The sequence below is a fragment of the Penicillium hordei genome, assembly GCF_028827395.1.
Source record: "Penicillium hordei strain IBT 12815 chromosome Unknown utg000005l_segment0_segment0, whole genome shotgun sequence".
NCBI classification, from domain to species: Eukaryota; Fungi; Ascomycota; class Eurotiomycetes; order Eurotiales; family Aspergillaceae; genus Penicillium; species Penicillium hordei.
The window spans coordinates 2,852,895-2,866,919 of NW_026623146.1; the positions used below are offsets into that span (position 1 = coordinate 2,852,895).

General features: G+C 46.2%; 7 protein-coding genes across 7 annotated transcripts; 4 read left to right on the forward strand and 3 right to left on the reverse strand.

Annotated features, from left to right (window-relative positions):
- Positions 1-182: 182 nt before the first annotated feature.
- On the forward strand, positions 183-1,043 carry N7537_010005 (alpha/beta fold hydrolase; the record flags this gene model as incomplete). The annotated part of the gene is made up of 1 exon (XM_056901059.1): positions 183-1,043. The coding sequence occupies one exon, from the start codon at positions 183-185 to the stop codon at positions 1,041-1,043; it is 861 nt and encodes a 286-aa protein (XP_056749727.1).
- Positions 1,044-3,140: 2,097 nt separating this feature from the next.
- Positions 3,141-3,709, forward strand: N7537_010006 (uncharacterized protein; the record flags this gene model as incomplete). Its single annotated transcript, XM_056901060.1, has 2 exons — positions 3,141-3,301; positions 3,412-3,709. The coding sequence occupies 2 exons, from the start codon at positions 3,141-3,143 to the stop codon at positions 3,707-3,709; spliced, it is 459 nt and encodes a 152-aa protein (XP_056749728.1).
- Positions 3,710-4,716: 1,007 nt separating this feature from the next.
- Positions 4,717-5,886, reverse strand: N7537_010007 (glycosyltransferase family 32 protein; the record flags this gene model as incomplete). The annotated part of the gene is made up of 1 exon (XM_056901061.1): positions 4,717-5,886. One exon carries the CDS (start codon positions 5,884-5,886, stop codon positions 4,717-4,719), a length of 1,170 nt encoding a protein of 389 aa, XP_056749729.1.
- A 623-nt stretch (positions 5,887-6,509) lies between these two features.
- N7537_010008 (acyltransferase family protein) lies at positions 6,510-8,024 on the forward strand (the record flags this gene model as incomplete). Its single annotated transcript, XM_056901062.1, has 1 exon — positions 6,510-8,024. The coding sequence occupies one exon, from the start codon at positions 6,510-6,512 to the stop codon at positions 8,022-8,024; it is 1,515 nt and encodes a 504-aa protein (XP_056749730.1).
- A 752-nt stretch (positions 8,025-8,776) lies between these two features.
- N7537_010009 (uncharacterized protein) lies at positions 8,777-9,931 on the forward strand (the record flags this gene model as incomplete). The annotated part of the gene is made up of 1 exon (XM_056901063.1): positions 8,777-9,931. The coding sequence occupies one exon, from the start codon at positions 8,777-8,779 to the stop codon at positions 9,929-9,931; it is 1,155 nt and encodes a 384-aa protein (XP_056749731.1).
- Positions 9,932-11,014: 1,083 nt separating this feature from the next.
- N7537_010010 (uncharacterized protein) lies at positions 11,015-11,663 on the reverse strand (the record flags this gene model as incomplete). Its single annotated transcript, XM_056901064.1, has 2 exons — positions 11,015-11,503; positions 11,583-11,663. The coding sequence occupies 2 exons, from the start codon at positions 11,661-11,663 to the stop codon at positions 11,015-11,017; spliced, it is 570 nt and encodes a 189-aa protein (XP_056749732.1).
- Positions 11,664-12,882: 1,219 nt separating this feature from the next.
- Positions 12,883-13,646, reverse strand: N7537_010011 (zinc finger BED domain-containing protein; the record flags this gene model as incomplete). The annotated part of the gene is made up of 2 exons (XM_056901065.1): positions 12,883-13,032; positions 13,140-13,646. The coding sequence occupies 2 exons, from the start codon at positions 13,644-13,646 to the stop codon at positions 12,883-12,885; spliced, it is 657 nt and encodes a 218-aa protein (XP_056749733.1).
- Between the last annotated feature and the right edge of the window lie 379 nt (positions 13,647-14,025).

Here is a 14,025-nt window from a genome sequence, read left to right on the forward strand (position 1 = left end):
TAAGTTTAGACTACCATAATCCATGTGGGTACGTGTACGTTGCCCTGACTCATAATTTAGTGCATGACTCATTATAACATGATATAAATCTACCGAATTTCTATAATGCGTATGAAACTACTATACCTAAAATTGCCTACCCTTCGCACTCTTCATCCGCGCACTCGACCCATGCCAAGATCATGACACCAAAATGGCAATCCATGCGTCTCCTCCACGGAGTCCGCGCTATAGTTGGCGGTCAGGGTCCCCCTTTGATTCTTGTTCCAGGCTGGCCACAAACAGCAGAGGCATTTAGCGATATATTTGAGCCCATTTCAAAACATTATCAATTTTTCGCTCTCGATCCCCCGGGCTTAGGTGACTCGCTTCCTCCGCTCAATGGCTATGATACTGCGAACGTGAGCAAAATCATGGCAGAAGCTATTCACGATGCCTTGAAAGAAAAGAAATACCATCTAGTTGGCCACGATGTTGGGGGATGGATTTCTTATCCCTGGGCAGCCCAATTTCAATCGAGAATCAAATCGCTCAGTATACTAGACGCGGGAGTGCCAGGTTTTATGCCTCAGCTTCAGTTTCCGTTGTCTCGCCAGACCAATATGCGTCTTTGGCAATTCTCGTTCAACGCGCTTCCTGAATTGCCTGAAATCCTGACCCGCGGTCGTGAGCGGGAGCTACTGACCTGGTTCTTCAATTTGAAGACGGTTCACCCGGATGGTTTACCCAAAGATCAACTCGAACGCTATATCCAGGCCTATTCAAGACCGGGGGCAATGAGTCGGGGGTTCGAGTATTATCGAGCTGTTGAAACAAGCACCAAACAGAACCTAGAATTTGCGAAATCACCGCTCGATATCCCTGTCTTAGCTTTAGGTGGCGCCAGCTCCGTCGGTTCGGACATGATTCGCTTGGTCCAGAACTTCGCGACCAACGTTTCCGGAGGTGCGATTGAGGATTGTGGACACTTTCTCCCCGAAGAGCAACCATCTGCTGTAGCACACAGACTGCTGGAGTTTTTGAATGCAAATCAAACACAGTGAAACTCTTTTTCACGCAGCTTGCAACATAAGTTTTGCATATTATACAGGCGTTTGATTTCCTAGTGCTCCATGCCATCTATGACCGAGGCATGTTCTCTAGCCTATTTAAAGACATTGCCACGAGATTTCTCTGTTATTAGCATGGTACGATCCGAAATAATCATGTAGAGCAGATGCTCTGCTGTTAACCTTTTTTTTTGTAGCTTCCAACGCGACTTAATAGACATTGATCGCCTTGGCTTGCCCTTAACTTTTTTCCCCCATAACCGACCTAGACTCAACATGCCGGCTGCGTAGTCAGGGCACTCGCTACCTCGAGAAATCTTGATATTATAATTGGTCGTCATAATTAGGCTCGTAGTTTTGCCTAGGCGGCCCGAACGAGCAATTTCTCTGTAACCCATCAAAACTTCAAGTTGTGCGAACTGCTGCTATAATAGTCGCGTGACGTCGAATCGTGTTAGAATAATGTTAACGTTATAACTTTCCAAATTAGACCTCTCTTTACCACCACTATTGGACTGGAGTGGTCGCTTGTCAGACCAAGCAGAATTTGTTTGACGCCTACGGCCCGGACCGCAGTGGAGGGAAGTAGGTTCTATGAGTTTCAAGGGAATATCTATCAGAAGTAGATTGAATATACCAAAAAAACAAGAAAAAAAAACATACAATAGCATGTCTAAGGTGGTGGCCACCTAGCGCTCACGATTCGGGCGTGGGCGGCTCGACGCTCTATTCAGCCCTTTTGGGATATTCCAGACGCATATTCACCCAATTAAATACTATTCACATAGATATTTAGCCCACGTAGCAAAAGGTACACTTTCCTATTATGAAGCGAAAAGGCTATACCTTTTTTTCTTTTTTTTTCCTTTTTTTTTCCTTCGACAATTTCTCCAAGTTCACATTTCAAGTAAAATATATTCCAATGTAGTAAAGCAACATCATTGTAGAGCCCATAAACGCAACCCTCTTGCTCAGCCACCATTTCCATTTCCTAAATAAGCAAATCTCTTCATATTCAAACCCCCAGAATGATGTAGATACTATTCGAATACAGAGAGGGCAGTCAAGACAGCGACCCAGGCGAATGTGCCTGGCATATAGCTCTTTTTTCTCCTTTGATGTGAAATCAAACCCTCGGGCTTTAGAGCAACATCCACAGTCAAGGGTACAATGACCAACTCCTAATTTCCGTTCGGAATTTGTATGTGTGCTCCGGTTTTCGCAGCACTGGCATCCACGGCTACAGCAGCCCCCCCATTCTGCACAACGTCGACGGAGTGTATCACTAAGATACCATCCTAGGTTTGATCGACACTCAATAAACCCTCGTAGAGTAGGCCCTTTCAATTGGTCCCTGAGTACCAACCAGTTATGTTGGAGATTCCAATAACTTTTTCTTAGAACTCCTAACCGTCGTTGGAACTCCTGTAGTTTTTTCTTTTCCAGCGGCGTATTTTCTTTTTCTGCCAACACTTGGACCTGTTCAAGGAGACATTCCTCACGTTGAGTTATGCATCGAAGCTTAGAATCATACTCAAGGAGACTTGACATCAATTCTGTTGCGGGATATCCATCAACCTCGTTGGTCCTAGATAGCGTCCAGGATCTAAAGTCTTGTAGAGACTCAGTATCACCAGACCACAAGATCGCCTTCTCTAATATGAGGTAAATAGTTTCCATCTTCTCATATGTAGTTTGCTGATATATTGATAAACTGAAAATTTGAAAATTTGAAAGATATACGCGGTCAACCAAGTCGAAAAGTCTAAGTAGATAATTATCTAAAGGAATATCGTCATTATACTTCATCACTTGGCGGGATCCGCCCGGGACTTATCCACGGATTGAGCACTTGCGAAGAATTTTAGCAGCTCACAAATGTATAGCCGCACCTTTAGAGGGCTGACTGGTCTGAGATGATCGCCCAAGGTAGCGACCTCGGGAGCTCTACGAGATTCACATTCGCACCTTCTGTCCAAAAGCACTTGCCTAGATGTAGAGGATAATATCTAGTAGCTTCTTAGAATCGCAGATCTTAGAATCGCAGAATTCCCAATCGCAACCAACAAGACCCCTTCACATACTATCACAATGCTCTTCTTCGGTTTTATTCTGTGCTGGCTCATTGGCCTCCTGACAGGCACGCTTTTTGCCTTTTTCCTTTTTCACGTCTACGACGGCCCACTCATCTCGGAGCCTGGTCCCGCCACGATTATTGGACGGACCGGATGGCTAGGAATATTTTACGCGGCGTGCATTCTTTTGGTTTTCCTCATGTACAACTGATCCGATGGGAATGAAGACTTTTTATCACAAACTAACGAGATGAATACCGTAGGTTGTACTGTGAACCCTTGAGTAGGGATGCGGCAACACAAACACTCGCCGATACTACGGTCGGTACTGCGGTCGATACTTCCACCCAAACTGATGAAACACCTCTTGGTGTAATAATAAGGGATGCCATGGACAACACCCTTTTACCGGGAATTGCTAGACTTTTGGATGCGCGATTGGCGCCGCTACCACAAGGAGAAGGGGAGCAGCAAGACGATGGATCTGAAGTGGAGGCTGTACTCCATTGGTTGGCCGACTTAGGGCCCGACCCAGACCAAGATGATAATAATGACAATCCTGAAACCCCAAATGGCTGGCACTAGGGTAGCAATGGTGGCATGGGGAGCCAACACCATAGAATCTTCATAATTACACCATTATGGTGCCCTGTCTGACACAAATATAATTACTATATCGATGCCCGGGTAATGGACCCGTGGACTAGTCCAGTTGACACATTTTTCTTATGGAAGCAGGAGTTTTGAATTATAGAATTTTTAGTGCGCTTGACCGAAAAGGTACCCAAGCCCAGAAGTAAAAAATCATCCCTGTGCAGGAGGAAGCCCACAAAGCAAAAAGAAAAAAACAAAATAAAACACACGACAGGGGTGTGCAGGATATTCAGGTGTAGAGTAGTGGTGTTCAGGGCATTCAGGTGAATGGGATGAATGGGCTAAAGAGTAGGGCAGCAAGGCGACTTTCCGGACGAAGCAAAAACAAAAAAGAAAAACATACAACAGTGAGGATTCGCTGGTGGTCACCCACCCAACTACTAACTCACCGGCGTGTGGCTTAAGTACGGCTGAGCGGACGGGAAGCCCTGTTTTCCACACCCTATGGTCGTATGTACGTGGTTATTCCTACGAATAAATTATAGAATACTTGAGATCGAGGGTTGTAGGCGAGTGGGACAGTGGTCGGACTACGCGGCTCAACAGTAGATTTTGTACAGACAAATATCAATCAAGCATAAGTGAAATATCATTGATTGAAAAAAAAAGGTTCAGTTGCCATTTCAATCGACCCGAGCTCTGGTGCATCTCCGAGAAGTCTTCCACTCCATCCAACCCTGTCGCAGTAACGCCATATCAATACCCGGAAAATGAGGCCCGATTTGTCCAAGGTCGGACCCTGTCTCTTTAGGTCACACAACTTTCGTTTTTAATTTGCACTAAGCCTCTGCCGAGGCTTGCAGCCGTTCAAACTATTTGAGTGATGCCAGGGCGACTGAGCTTGTGCCTCGGTTCCAGTAGGGTTCCGCGAGGGCGTACATCTAGCACACATAAACACATGGCCAGAAAAAGGAATTGAAAAAAATTCAAAACATTCGCTAGTTAGGGGATGGTTGCATGTTTTTTAGTGCTTCCCCTATTGCCTGAAATGTGGTAATCTGCCTTTCCTGCTCTTCCTGAGGCAGAGCAGCAAAAGCACTTGTTTCTTCGTCCCACTTCCTCACACAGTCCACATTCCAATTGCACCTCTCAACCTGTCCAAAGATCGGGTGATAGAATCGTGGGTGACGGTCAGGCCACGCAGATGCATGGTAATGGTGCTTGACCAATGCCGTGCGCGAATTATGGGTGCCCGAGTCTGAATGACCTTGCCCAGCGGCGAATGCTTCAACCGTGAGAATCAGAACCCCCCCGACAACTTTGGACTCTGGTATGTCATGAAACGTACTCCATGTGACTTCCTTGCCCGTTGTGCGGCTCATTTCAGATAGTATTGCGCCTGTAAAGGCAGAAGGCCCAGTGCCTGTGATCACATCATCGAAGTCCAGCTGAAGCTCTGAGATTGGCTTTCCTTGCTCGATGGAGAGCTGATTGAGCCAGTCGAGGATATTCTCTACTAGTCGCATCATCACAGGCTGTCGAGGCTTGCACATGAATGTCCATTGACAGAAGGATTGAGATTTTTGACCTAGTATAGGATGGTCGCGGAAGTGTGGCTCATCGATTTCGACACCAATAACCATGTTGATCTCGCTCTCATCATGGCCGCTTGGGATGAATCGCTCAACTGGTCTCAACGCCTCCACGTCTATATCAGCATAGACACCTCCCTCTATGTACAGAACAAGATATCGAAGTAGGTCCGCCTTGATGATCGGAGCGGTTAAAGATCGGTATGTTTTGACGATATCTGGTCGATTCAGTCCAAGGGGTCCGAAGTTCGCTTCGACATAGTCGAGGTCATTCTGGTCGGTCAGAACCTCGTACCTATAGCCGGGGTTTTTAGTTATCCAGCTGCGCGCTACTTCGATATCACGCCCGTCGAATTCCAATGGATTCACTTTCCAGATCTGCCAGATTTTCCGGGGAAATTGTCCGCCAATATTGTTCGTCAGCTGAGTAGAGTACGATTGATTCTTGACAAAGTCGTGCGACGTTCTGGTGACACAAAAGTAGATGAACAGACACAAAGCAACTAAGCCCCCATGTGTGAATCTACGTGCCTTCTTCGGAAAGACACCGGGCAACGTCAAATTCTTCTCCAGCATGACTTGGACCTGTGATTTGATTTAATTCAACGACCTCCTGTCTGGACAAACATCAAAGTCGAAAAAGGAAGAAGAGTGTTAGTATAGGAAGGCAGGACCTTATTTCACCCATGGCACTGGTAAGTAGATTACATACAGTACATGTCATCGTAATTAACATGTGGTATTCATTTGGTACACTCGCTAACGCAATGGTACCTGTCACTGGTACGGAAATGGTCAAGGGTTGAAGCTTAACTGATTGCATTCGGGCGGGGCCAATAGTAGAGGCCAGGTTGGTGCAGTTATGGGTTTAGTTCACGCCATTTAGACTTTCGTACTCACATACGACCCCAAAGCTTGTGACAAGGAGTGAGATGGTGGCTGCACGGAGTTACATCGGGTCATATCCCCGAGGTCTGTGTCCAGACTCTGACTTGTGGGGGGCGGAAAATCTACCCGCAGGATTTTATGGGCCTCGGCACTGGGCACGGGGGTTGGCTAAGGACTAACTGTATCCACTGAATTCACGTGTCACAGAGCTGTACTGAGAGATATGTAATTAATTCGCAGGTGAAATTGGGTTATCTATTGATCTTTCGTTCAAATTTCCAAAGGACTCTCTCAACTCCAATCCTCGCCCGATGTCTATGCTACACCCCTCAATCGAGAAGTCTTCACCTCAGTTGTTGAAGTCAAGCCCGGAGCGAGTCCTCGAGAATGGACAGTGGAAACCACAGCCTGCCCATATGACACGTTCTCGGCATGCGATGTCACTCTCTTGCATGGTTCCCTTCCTGCCTACATTGCTTACTGCGCGGGCAAGTAGCGAAAACAATACGAATGAAAAGCAAAGATTACTTAGCAGGCCCACCGCATACTTAGATGGATTGCGAGGTTTTGCAGCTCTACTAGTCTACTGGGGACATCATCAAATTTGGGCCCACGATGGCGGAGGGGTGGGAAATGCCTTCGAGTTGGCCTACGGTTACGACAACAAGTACTATTTTGCATGCCTTCCTGGTATTCGAACATTTTTCTCGGGGGGGCATTTTGCCGTCAGCGTCTTTTTTGTGCTCTCTGGGTACGTTCTTTCAATGAGGCCACTAGTGATGATCCAGGATGGAGATTACGTTGGATTAGGTAAATCCCTTTCCTCGGCCGTATTTCGCAGATGGTTTCGTCTATATATTCCTGTCATTTGCACAACATTATGTTACATTACATTTTTGCACTTGTTCAAGATCGCCGCTGTCCCAGAGGTTCAAGGAAGCTACCGTGCCGAGTTATGGAATTGGTATGCCGAGTTCAAGAATTTCAGCTTCCCTCTCCGAACAGGCGGCGAGCCCTGGTTCACATACAATTTCCATGCTTGGTCTATACCCGTCGAACATCGAGGCTCTCTGGCTGTCTACACCGCCGTTCTCGCCTTTTCAAGATTTCGCCGCAATGCCCGGCTTCTAAGCGAAGTCGCGTTGGTTGTGTACTTTTTATACATTGCAGATGGGTCACATTATGCTATGTTCATTGCCGGCATGCTTCTAAAAGATCTCGACCTCCTCGCCATACGAAATGACTTGCCCCGCTTCTTTACCAGACTGGTTCCCTTCAAGACAGTCATCATGACTGTTCTCTTCTATGCAAGCCTTTATCTTGGAGGGGTCCCCTCACATACGGACAATTTGCAACAACTACGTGACTCATCGGGGTGGTACCTCTTATCCTTCCTAAAGCCTCAGGCAGTGTTCGATTACAAGTGGTTCTACCTATTTTGGGCCGCTGTCTTTCTTGTCGTATGCACATCTCACCTTCAGTGGCTCAAGACATTCTTTACCGCTCCATTCAACTTGTACTTGGGCCGCATTTCGTTTGCGTTCTATCTGGTCCACGGACCGGTTCTGTGGACTTTGGGGGACAGGCTCTATGCTGCAGTGGGTTTTGTACGCGATTCACACCATCAGAATTGTCCCTGGTGGATTAATCGCCTCCCCTTGCCTAACGTTGGTCCTCTTGGGCTTGAAGTTAACTTTCTCGCCGCGAATCTGGTTCTGTTGCCCTTGACTATCTGGCTGGCAGATGTCACAACTAGACTAGTTGATGAGCCGGCGGTGAAGTTCTCTCAGTGGATCTATCAAAGGGCGCTGATTGACAAACCTTGACAGCCCTCCGCATGTGTCCATGATCTTCTTGGTTTGTTTTGAGTATCTAATGCAAAGCGTTCTTCTACATCATAAATTGCTATATAATAAGAGTCTTATAGCCGGAAACAAAAGTTACGACCAGCCCGGAACCTGGAGCTTAGAATACCAATGAATCGTAAAATTCTTGTAATGGTATTCGCGAAATTCGCCTTTGATTCGGTAGTACTATTTGCAGTCTACAAAATTCTTTGTTAGAAGCAGTTTTCCTATAGTTTCGCAAAGATATCTGGGTCACTAAGATGTTTGATAATCATGGTAAAGATTGTTAAGAGTGGTGGATGATTGAATCACCCCTCAGTTCAGTGCCCGTGTCAGTCAAAGCCCCCCCCCCCCCCCCCTTTTTAGTTAGGGTCAACGAGCATTCTTGGCAAGGCTTCCTCTAAATACGACTTATAATCTCTTACTGTTACGTCCCGTCTACGCTCGCCAAACTGAACATGGCCAAAAAAATAGCCACACACCTGATACTTATTGCAGGACTATTGTCCGCGGTGATCCTTTTCGCCAAATTTCAATCCAACCATTTCGGCTTGCAATCGAAATTTCTGTTTGAGGGATTTTCTTCAGGTGGTCCATATAGTCAATCACACGTCAATGCTGGACAATCCGACATAGCTTGTTCAGGCGTTCGTGGCAGCGAAATTTTGTCCCACTGCTGGGATGGACAAGTTACGGACGACGTCCGAAGATATCCTGGATCCGACAGAGACATGTCTCGGACGCACCACATAATATACTCGGTATCGACTCCCGACCGAATGTATTTTAAGATCGACTTCGGAAAAAGATCCGTCATAAATCCCAGTATAATCCCCCATCCTGAGCTGCTTGACACGTGGATCATCACTGCGCAACTTTATAAACCTCAGTCCGCTCCAACTGCCTCGGTCTGGTTCGCTGAACTCGTCTGCAATGCCGCATTTTCGGACGACAAGCGAGTCTTGAGCTGTCTGGAGCCACCACTGCAACTGCCCATCCCAGCGACCTTTGGTGACTCCAGCAAGTGTCTCGGCGACCTTTCGTACTTTAGTCTCAACGTTGGGCCTCATGATGCAAGGGTGTTCTACGGGCCCGAGATTCCGTACACCATTTACGGCTCCAATTCGTTCTTTACATGTTTCGGACAATGGATATCCGACTTTCGAATCTTGGTGGATTGGGGGTTAGACACCATAAATGAGCACGAATTCAGGCAGTACCGTGAGCTGCAACGTCCAATCCCATGGAATGCCGTCGAGAAGAATTGGTTTCTCTTCTGGGATAATTCGGGACAAATGTTCCTACACCATGAAATTGCACCGGTACGTGTATTTTCCAAACTCGAGCTCGATGGCTCTGTTGGACCAAACGTGGCACCGACAACATCTGGTTCTGACCAAGAATGTCTCAAGAGATTCTTGCCTGAGACGGGGAAGATTCATCAAGCGACAAACTCGCTAGCTATCACTCTATGTGCACGATCTGACCAATTTTGCCAACCTGATGCAACCAATACATTTGTGCTCTTTATCATCCAACAAAAAACCTTACAAGGTCTTCACCCCTTATATGAGCCCTATGTGGTGCTGATGCGGCGTTCGATGCCATTCGAGATCTATGCGGTCTCGTCAAAACCAATCTGGATCTTTGGTCGAAGCATTAGAGCAAAGAAGTCAGATCAAGATTCGTCCACGGGATTACTGGAAGATGCCTCCGAAATGCTCTACATGACCAGCATCGGTTGGAAAAGCCATGGCCAAAAGTACCATGGATACATTGATGATACACTGTTCTTAGCTTTTGGCCGGGAGGATTCAGACGCTGGTGGTATCGACGTCACGGCGGGGGACCTTTTAACAGAGCTGAGTACGTGCGCAGGATTTTGATTTAATTCTCTAATACTGTATAACATTTATGCTTACATGTTTCGTTCTCAATGGGCCTAAAGGTAGACACCATTTCTAAGATGTGTAGTACGGGGGCACGTTCGGGAAAGAATTTAATTTACATCTGTATGGTACTGTAAATATTACAAATTACACGAAGAAAACGAAAACAAGCATCCCTTTCAATGTCCTATCTTTCTCTTGCATGAATCTTGGTCGGTGGTGGCTATGTTGGCGTTGTCTAGCGTACTTTGCCGCATAATTAATTTCCTCAAAAGAATTGACTAGTTAAGTATCTGTTCATATTTTCACATGTTTTGCTACCAAATTCTGAGACATTCATCGACCGAGGTTCTCAAAGTTCTCAAACCCCCGGACCTCAAGCGTATCCCCCGCGTATCCGATGGATTTTTAGCATATGTCAGAAACTCTAATTGATTAGGGTTTGCGGGGAGGGGCCAATTGAGTTTTTTAATACTCATGGCCAGAACGCCTCTCCGGCCGCTCGATCTTATTTCGACTAGATATCCGTTGGAAGGACCTGATTTCGTCGCATCTGGCTAGATTAACCCTCTCGGGGAAATCAGTTGTTATCAGGGACAGAATCGCAATGAAGTGGTTTCTCCACTCACGACACTAATCTATTGGCTACGGACAAAGGATTTATTTCCCTTTTCCTTCCTTTCTTTTTTTCTTTTCCATTTTTTCTAGTTCGCTGTTGCCAACGTTACATCCAATTTCCCCCGCACTCGGTCGTAGGAGGCTGGCATACTGGGATGCTTGTATGATGGTGTATTGATGTCCATGACAGTCCCACATGTTTGGTATTTTTTATATAGTCACCCGAAACCTGGAGACGGTCCCACTTGAGATTATGAATATATCTAGTGAAGAAATGCCCGTTGGAACTCAAACTCCCACCATTCGATGTTTGAACATTCTATCGTAGAATAGGAAAGCTATTAAAATGAGTGTAGCTTGAGAATGCTCAGTAGAGACAATAAACACAGAAGGTACCAGCGCAAAATTAATTATAGTAGATAGCAGTCAAAAAGCAATTCTGTTGTCTCTCCACACAACTCTTCAAACAAAGAAGATCATGCTGGCTAACAGGATAGCACTGCCAACCATCTGAACAGCTCCGGGCGCAATACTAGAGGCACCGTTGAACTGGGAGGTGCTCTGAGCCAAAGCTGCGCCGATCGTGGACGAAGTCTTGAAGCCTGTCCCAAAACCACTGGCCGTGGTAGAATTGGAACTCGTCGGTGTAGTTGGGATAACTCCTGCGGAAGTCGTTGTGGGAACGGATGTGTCCATCGCGGGAATAGAGACCGGATGGCCAACACCGGAACACAAGGATTCAACGAGGCTGGATACGGCTATAGGGCCCAGTTTAGACCGGGTCATACGAAATGGAATGTGGCTTCTCATACCTTGTCGGTCCGCGATATCACAGGCTTTGTTGACGCAGGGCACAATCTCTGCTGCGAGGCCAGGCTTTTGGCAATGACACGCGAAATCCGTCAGCTCAGAGCAGCCGTCTCCTCCAAGGGTCGAAGTGAAACAAGTAAGCTGGAAGAGAATGAAGAAACAAGCACGGGTTAGCTAGAAACGAGACATTGAGCAGAAATATTGAGCGGATGGGGCTTACAGAGCATTGGGGGATATTGGATAGTTGAGCTCTAGCGATGGCACCAGTAGCCAGCACGACAATACCAGTAGTAAGGCGCATTTTTAACTAAGGTGTAGAACCGAATAGATGAATAGCCTGGAGTCGGTCTGGAGTGGAGGAGAATTGACGCGACCAGAACAACCAAGTCTGAATATATGCACGAGACTAGTTTTATATGATTTCCAATCCAGGCTCTATCTCAGGCTAGCGGGATATACCGGTGATTGGAGCATCATTCATGTCACATTATTGGTCACATAAGAGTCATCTTGATTTCTCTCCCACAAGTACCCCGTACAGTCGGCTCGGTTATCTTACTTCGCTAGTATTTCGACTAGTGTACATCCTGTTCCTGTTGGTCCTACAATAACCTGAACGAATAAAATACAACCATCGAACGAGGCGGAGTCGCAAAGCTTACACAAAGATGGTTTAGTGTGGACCTAAGACCAGGACACCGAGTCATTGAGTTTTTGTAGCCACACCGGACTCAATGACGTTACCCGCACATGTCTTTAATTAAACATGGTGGAGCGAGGCCGGGGTACGGGGTAGCAAAGGACCATTCACTAGAATTCGTATTCTGAGCGATGGTGCTAGGTATTATGACTATAAGCTCTCACGAAAACGTTAGTAAGCTGATATCTAGAAAGGTTACTTGTTTATCTGTCTTTTTCAGCCTCTTTTTTCACCTATGCTAATTTTATAAATCAAATAAGAACAAGGCGGCAAAAAGAGTGATTGAATTATATGGCGGCTGGCGCGATGGATCTAAAGCTGCCGTGCTCATTGCGGTATCTTCCTGCTAGATACGTCCAAAATTCTAGCACGGTCATCCAGAGTTAACAGATTAAACAAAATATCCTAAAAACAAGAACAAAAACATACAACAGTGAGGATTCGCTGGTGGTCACCCACCCAACTACTAACTCACCGGCGTGTGGCTTAAGTACGGCTGAGCGGACGGGAAGCCCTGTTTTCCACACCCTATGGTCGTATGTATCAGGTTATGGGTTGGAGAGGTTTAATAACTGGAAAATAGAATAAAGTAGAATCAATTTTGTTAAGTTCAGCATAGCAAGTGGGAAAGGTTCCACTTACTAGTCGATAAAATAGCCAGTGATGGTCATAAACGCCTGCCCAAATGGAGATATCCAAAAGTCCAACGCAACTGAGATCTTTGTATGCTCTGGTAGCATCCTGAGTGTATCCTGATGTCGCTATTTGACACGAGTAGACAGCTGCCGTTGGATTGTATCAGTGGATGGTATGTTTGGACTCAGAGGGCTTGGAGCGGATTGGGTTTTGGAAATGACGCGATGGAAGGTTGGATTCTCGACGAGATTAAACGGAGCCCGTTGATAGTAATGAATCGTAGGAGTTCATTATCCCAGGCCTCTTGTGAGAAAGGTTGACTGTTAGCATCACCCTAGGTAGAGAATCGAGATCACTGGTCAGTAGTGCTATAATATAATGCACCTTAACATATGTTTGAAGAAACCTTGTTACTCCATCCCTTTGCCGGCGTCCACTTACGGCCCTTTTACAGGCAGAAGTAGTCACATATCGAATCATCGTCGTCGTACCATGACGACCGTGCTTCGAGTTCTTGGTAGCTGAAGGGTGCTCAAGAATTACACCGCAATTCTTGCACATCACCTTTGCAGTATCATGAACAGTATGCGCTACCTGTTCGAATTCCTTCCAGATCTTCGCGCGACCATGCGAGTCCCAATTAATCTTGCTGTTAGATCCATAGTCAGTCTGTAACCACCAATTGACCCAATCTCTATAACTCATCACGTCGTAAAGAAAGTACTGGCCTCTTTTACCAGGACCGACACGTTGGAAGCGTTCGAGAGGGAAGGGTTCGATAGGATGCGGAGCGATGTATGAAGGGACAGAGGGCTGAGCAAATGATGAGTCAAAGCTATTGAATGCCTGCTGAGAGGCAGACGGGGTAACAAGTAACAAGTCGTCGGCCTCAGAGTCGAATATACTAGACTGAGATGAACCAACCCCGATTTGCTGGCTTTGCGGCATATTTAGTGATATTCAGTTAACAGTGAATTCAAAGTATTACAGTAGGAAGGGCTTAGGGGAATCAGGGTGATTAAGGGAGAATTGGATATGACCTACCTTCTTAGTGTGAGAACTGTCGACGCGGCAAACAGAGGATATAAACAGACGGTTATTGTAGATTTAGTTGAGATTTAAACGGGTGATCGTCATACTAGTAGTATCTCATTGGCTATATCGTGCATATTGAGTGGACTCTGCCCATCTAAAGCCTATAAGGTCTATGAACGTCAAGACCATGCTTATACACAATATTGGTTTTTGGGGGGCCAAAGCCCAACCCCCATAGGCTTGGGGGCTGGTTGAGCGCAATTTCTCCATGAAGCTCTCTAAATAGCTTCAA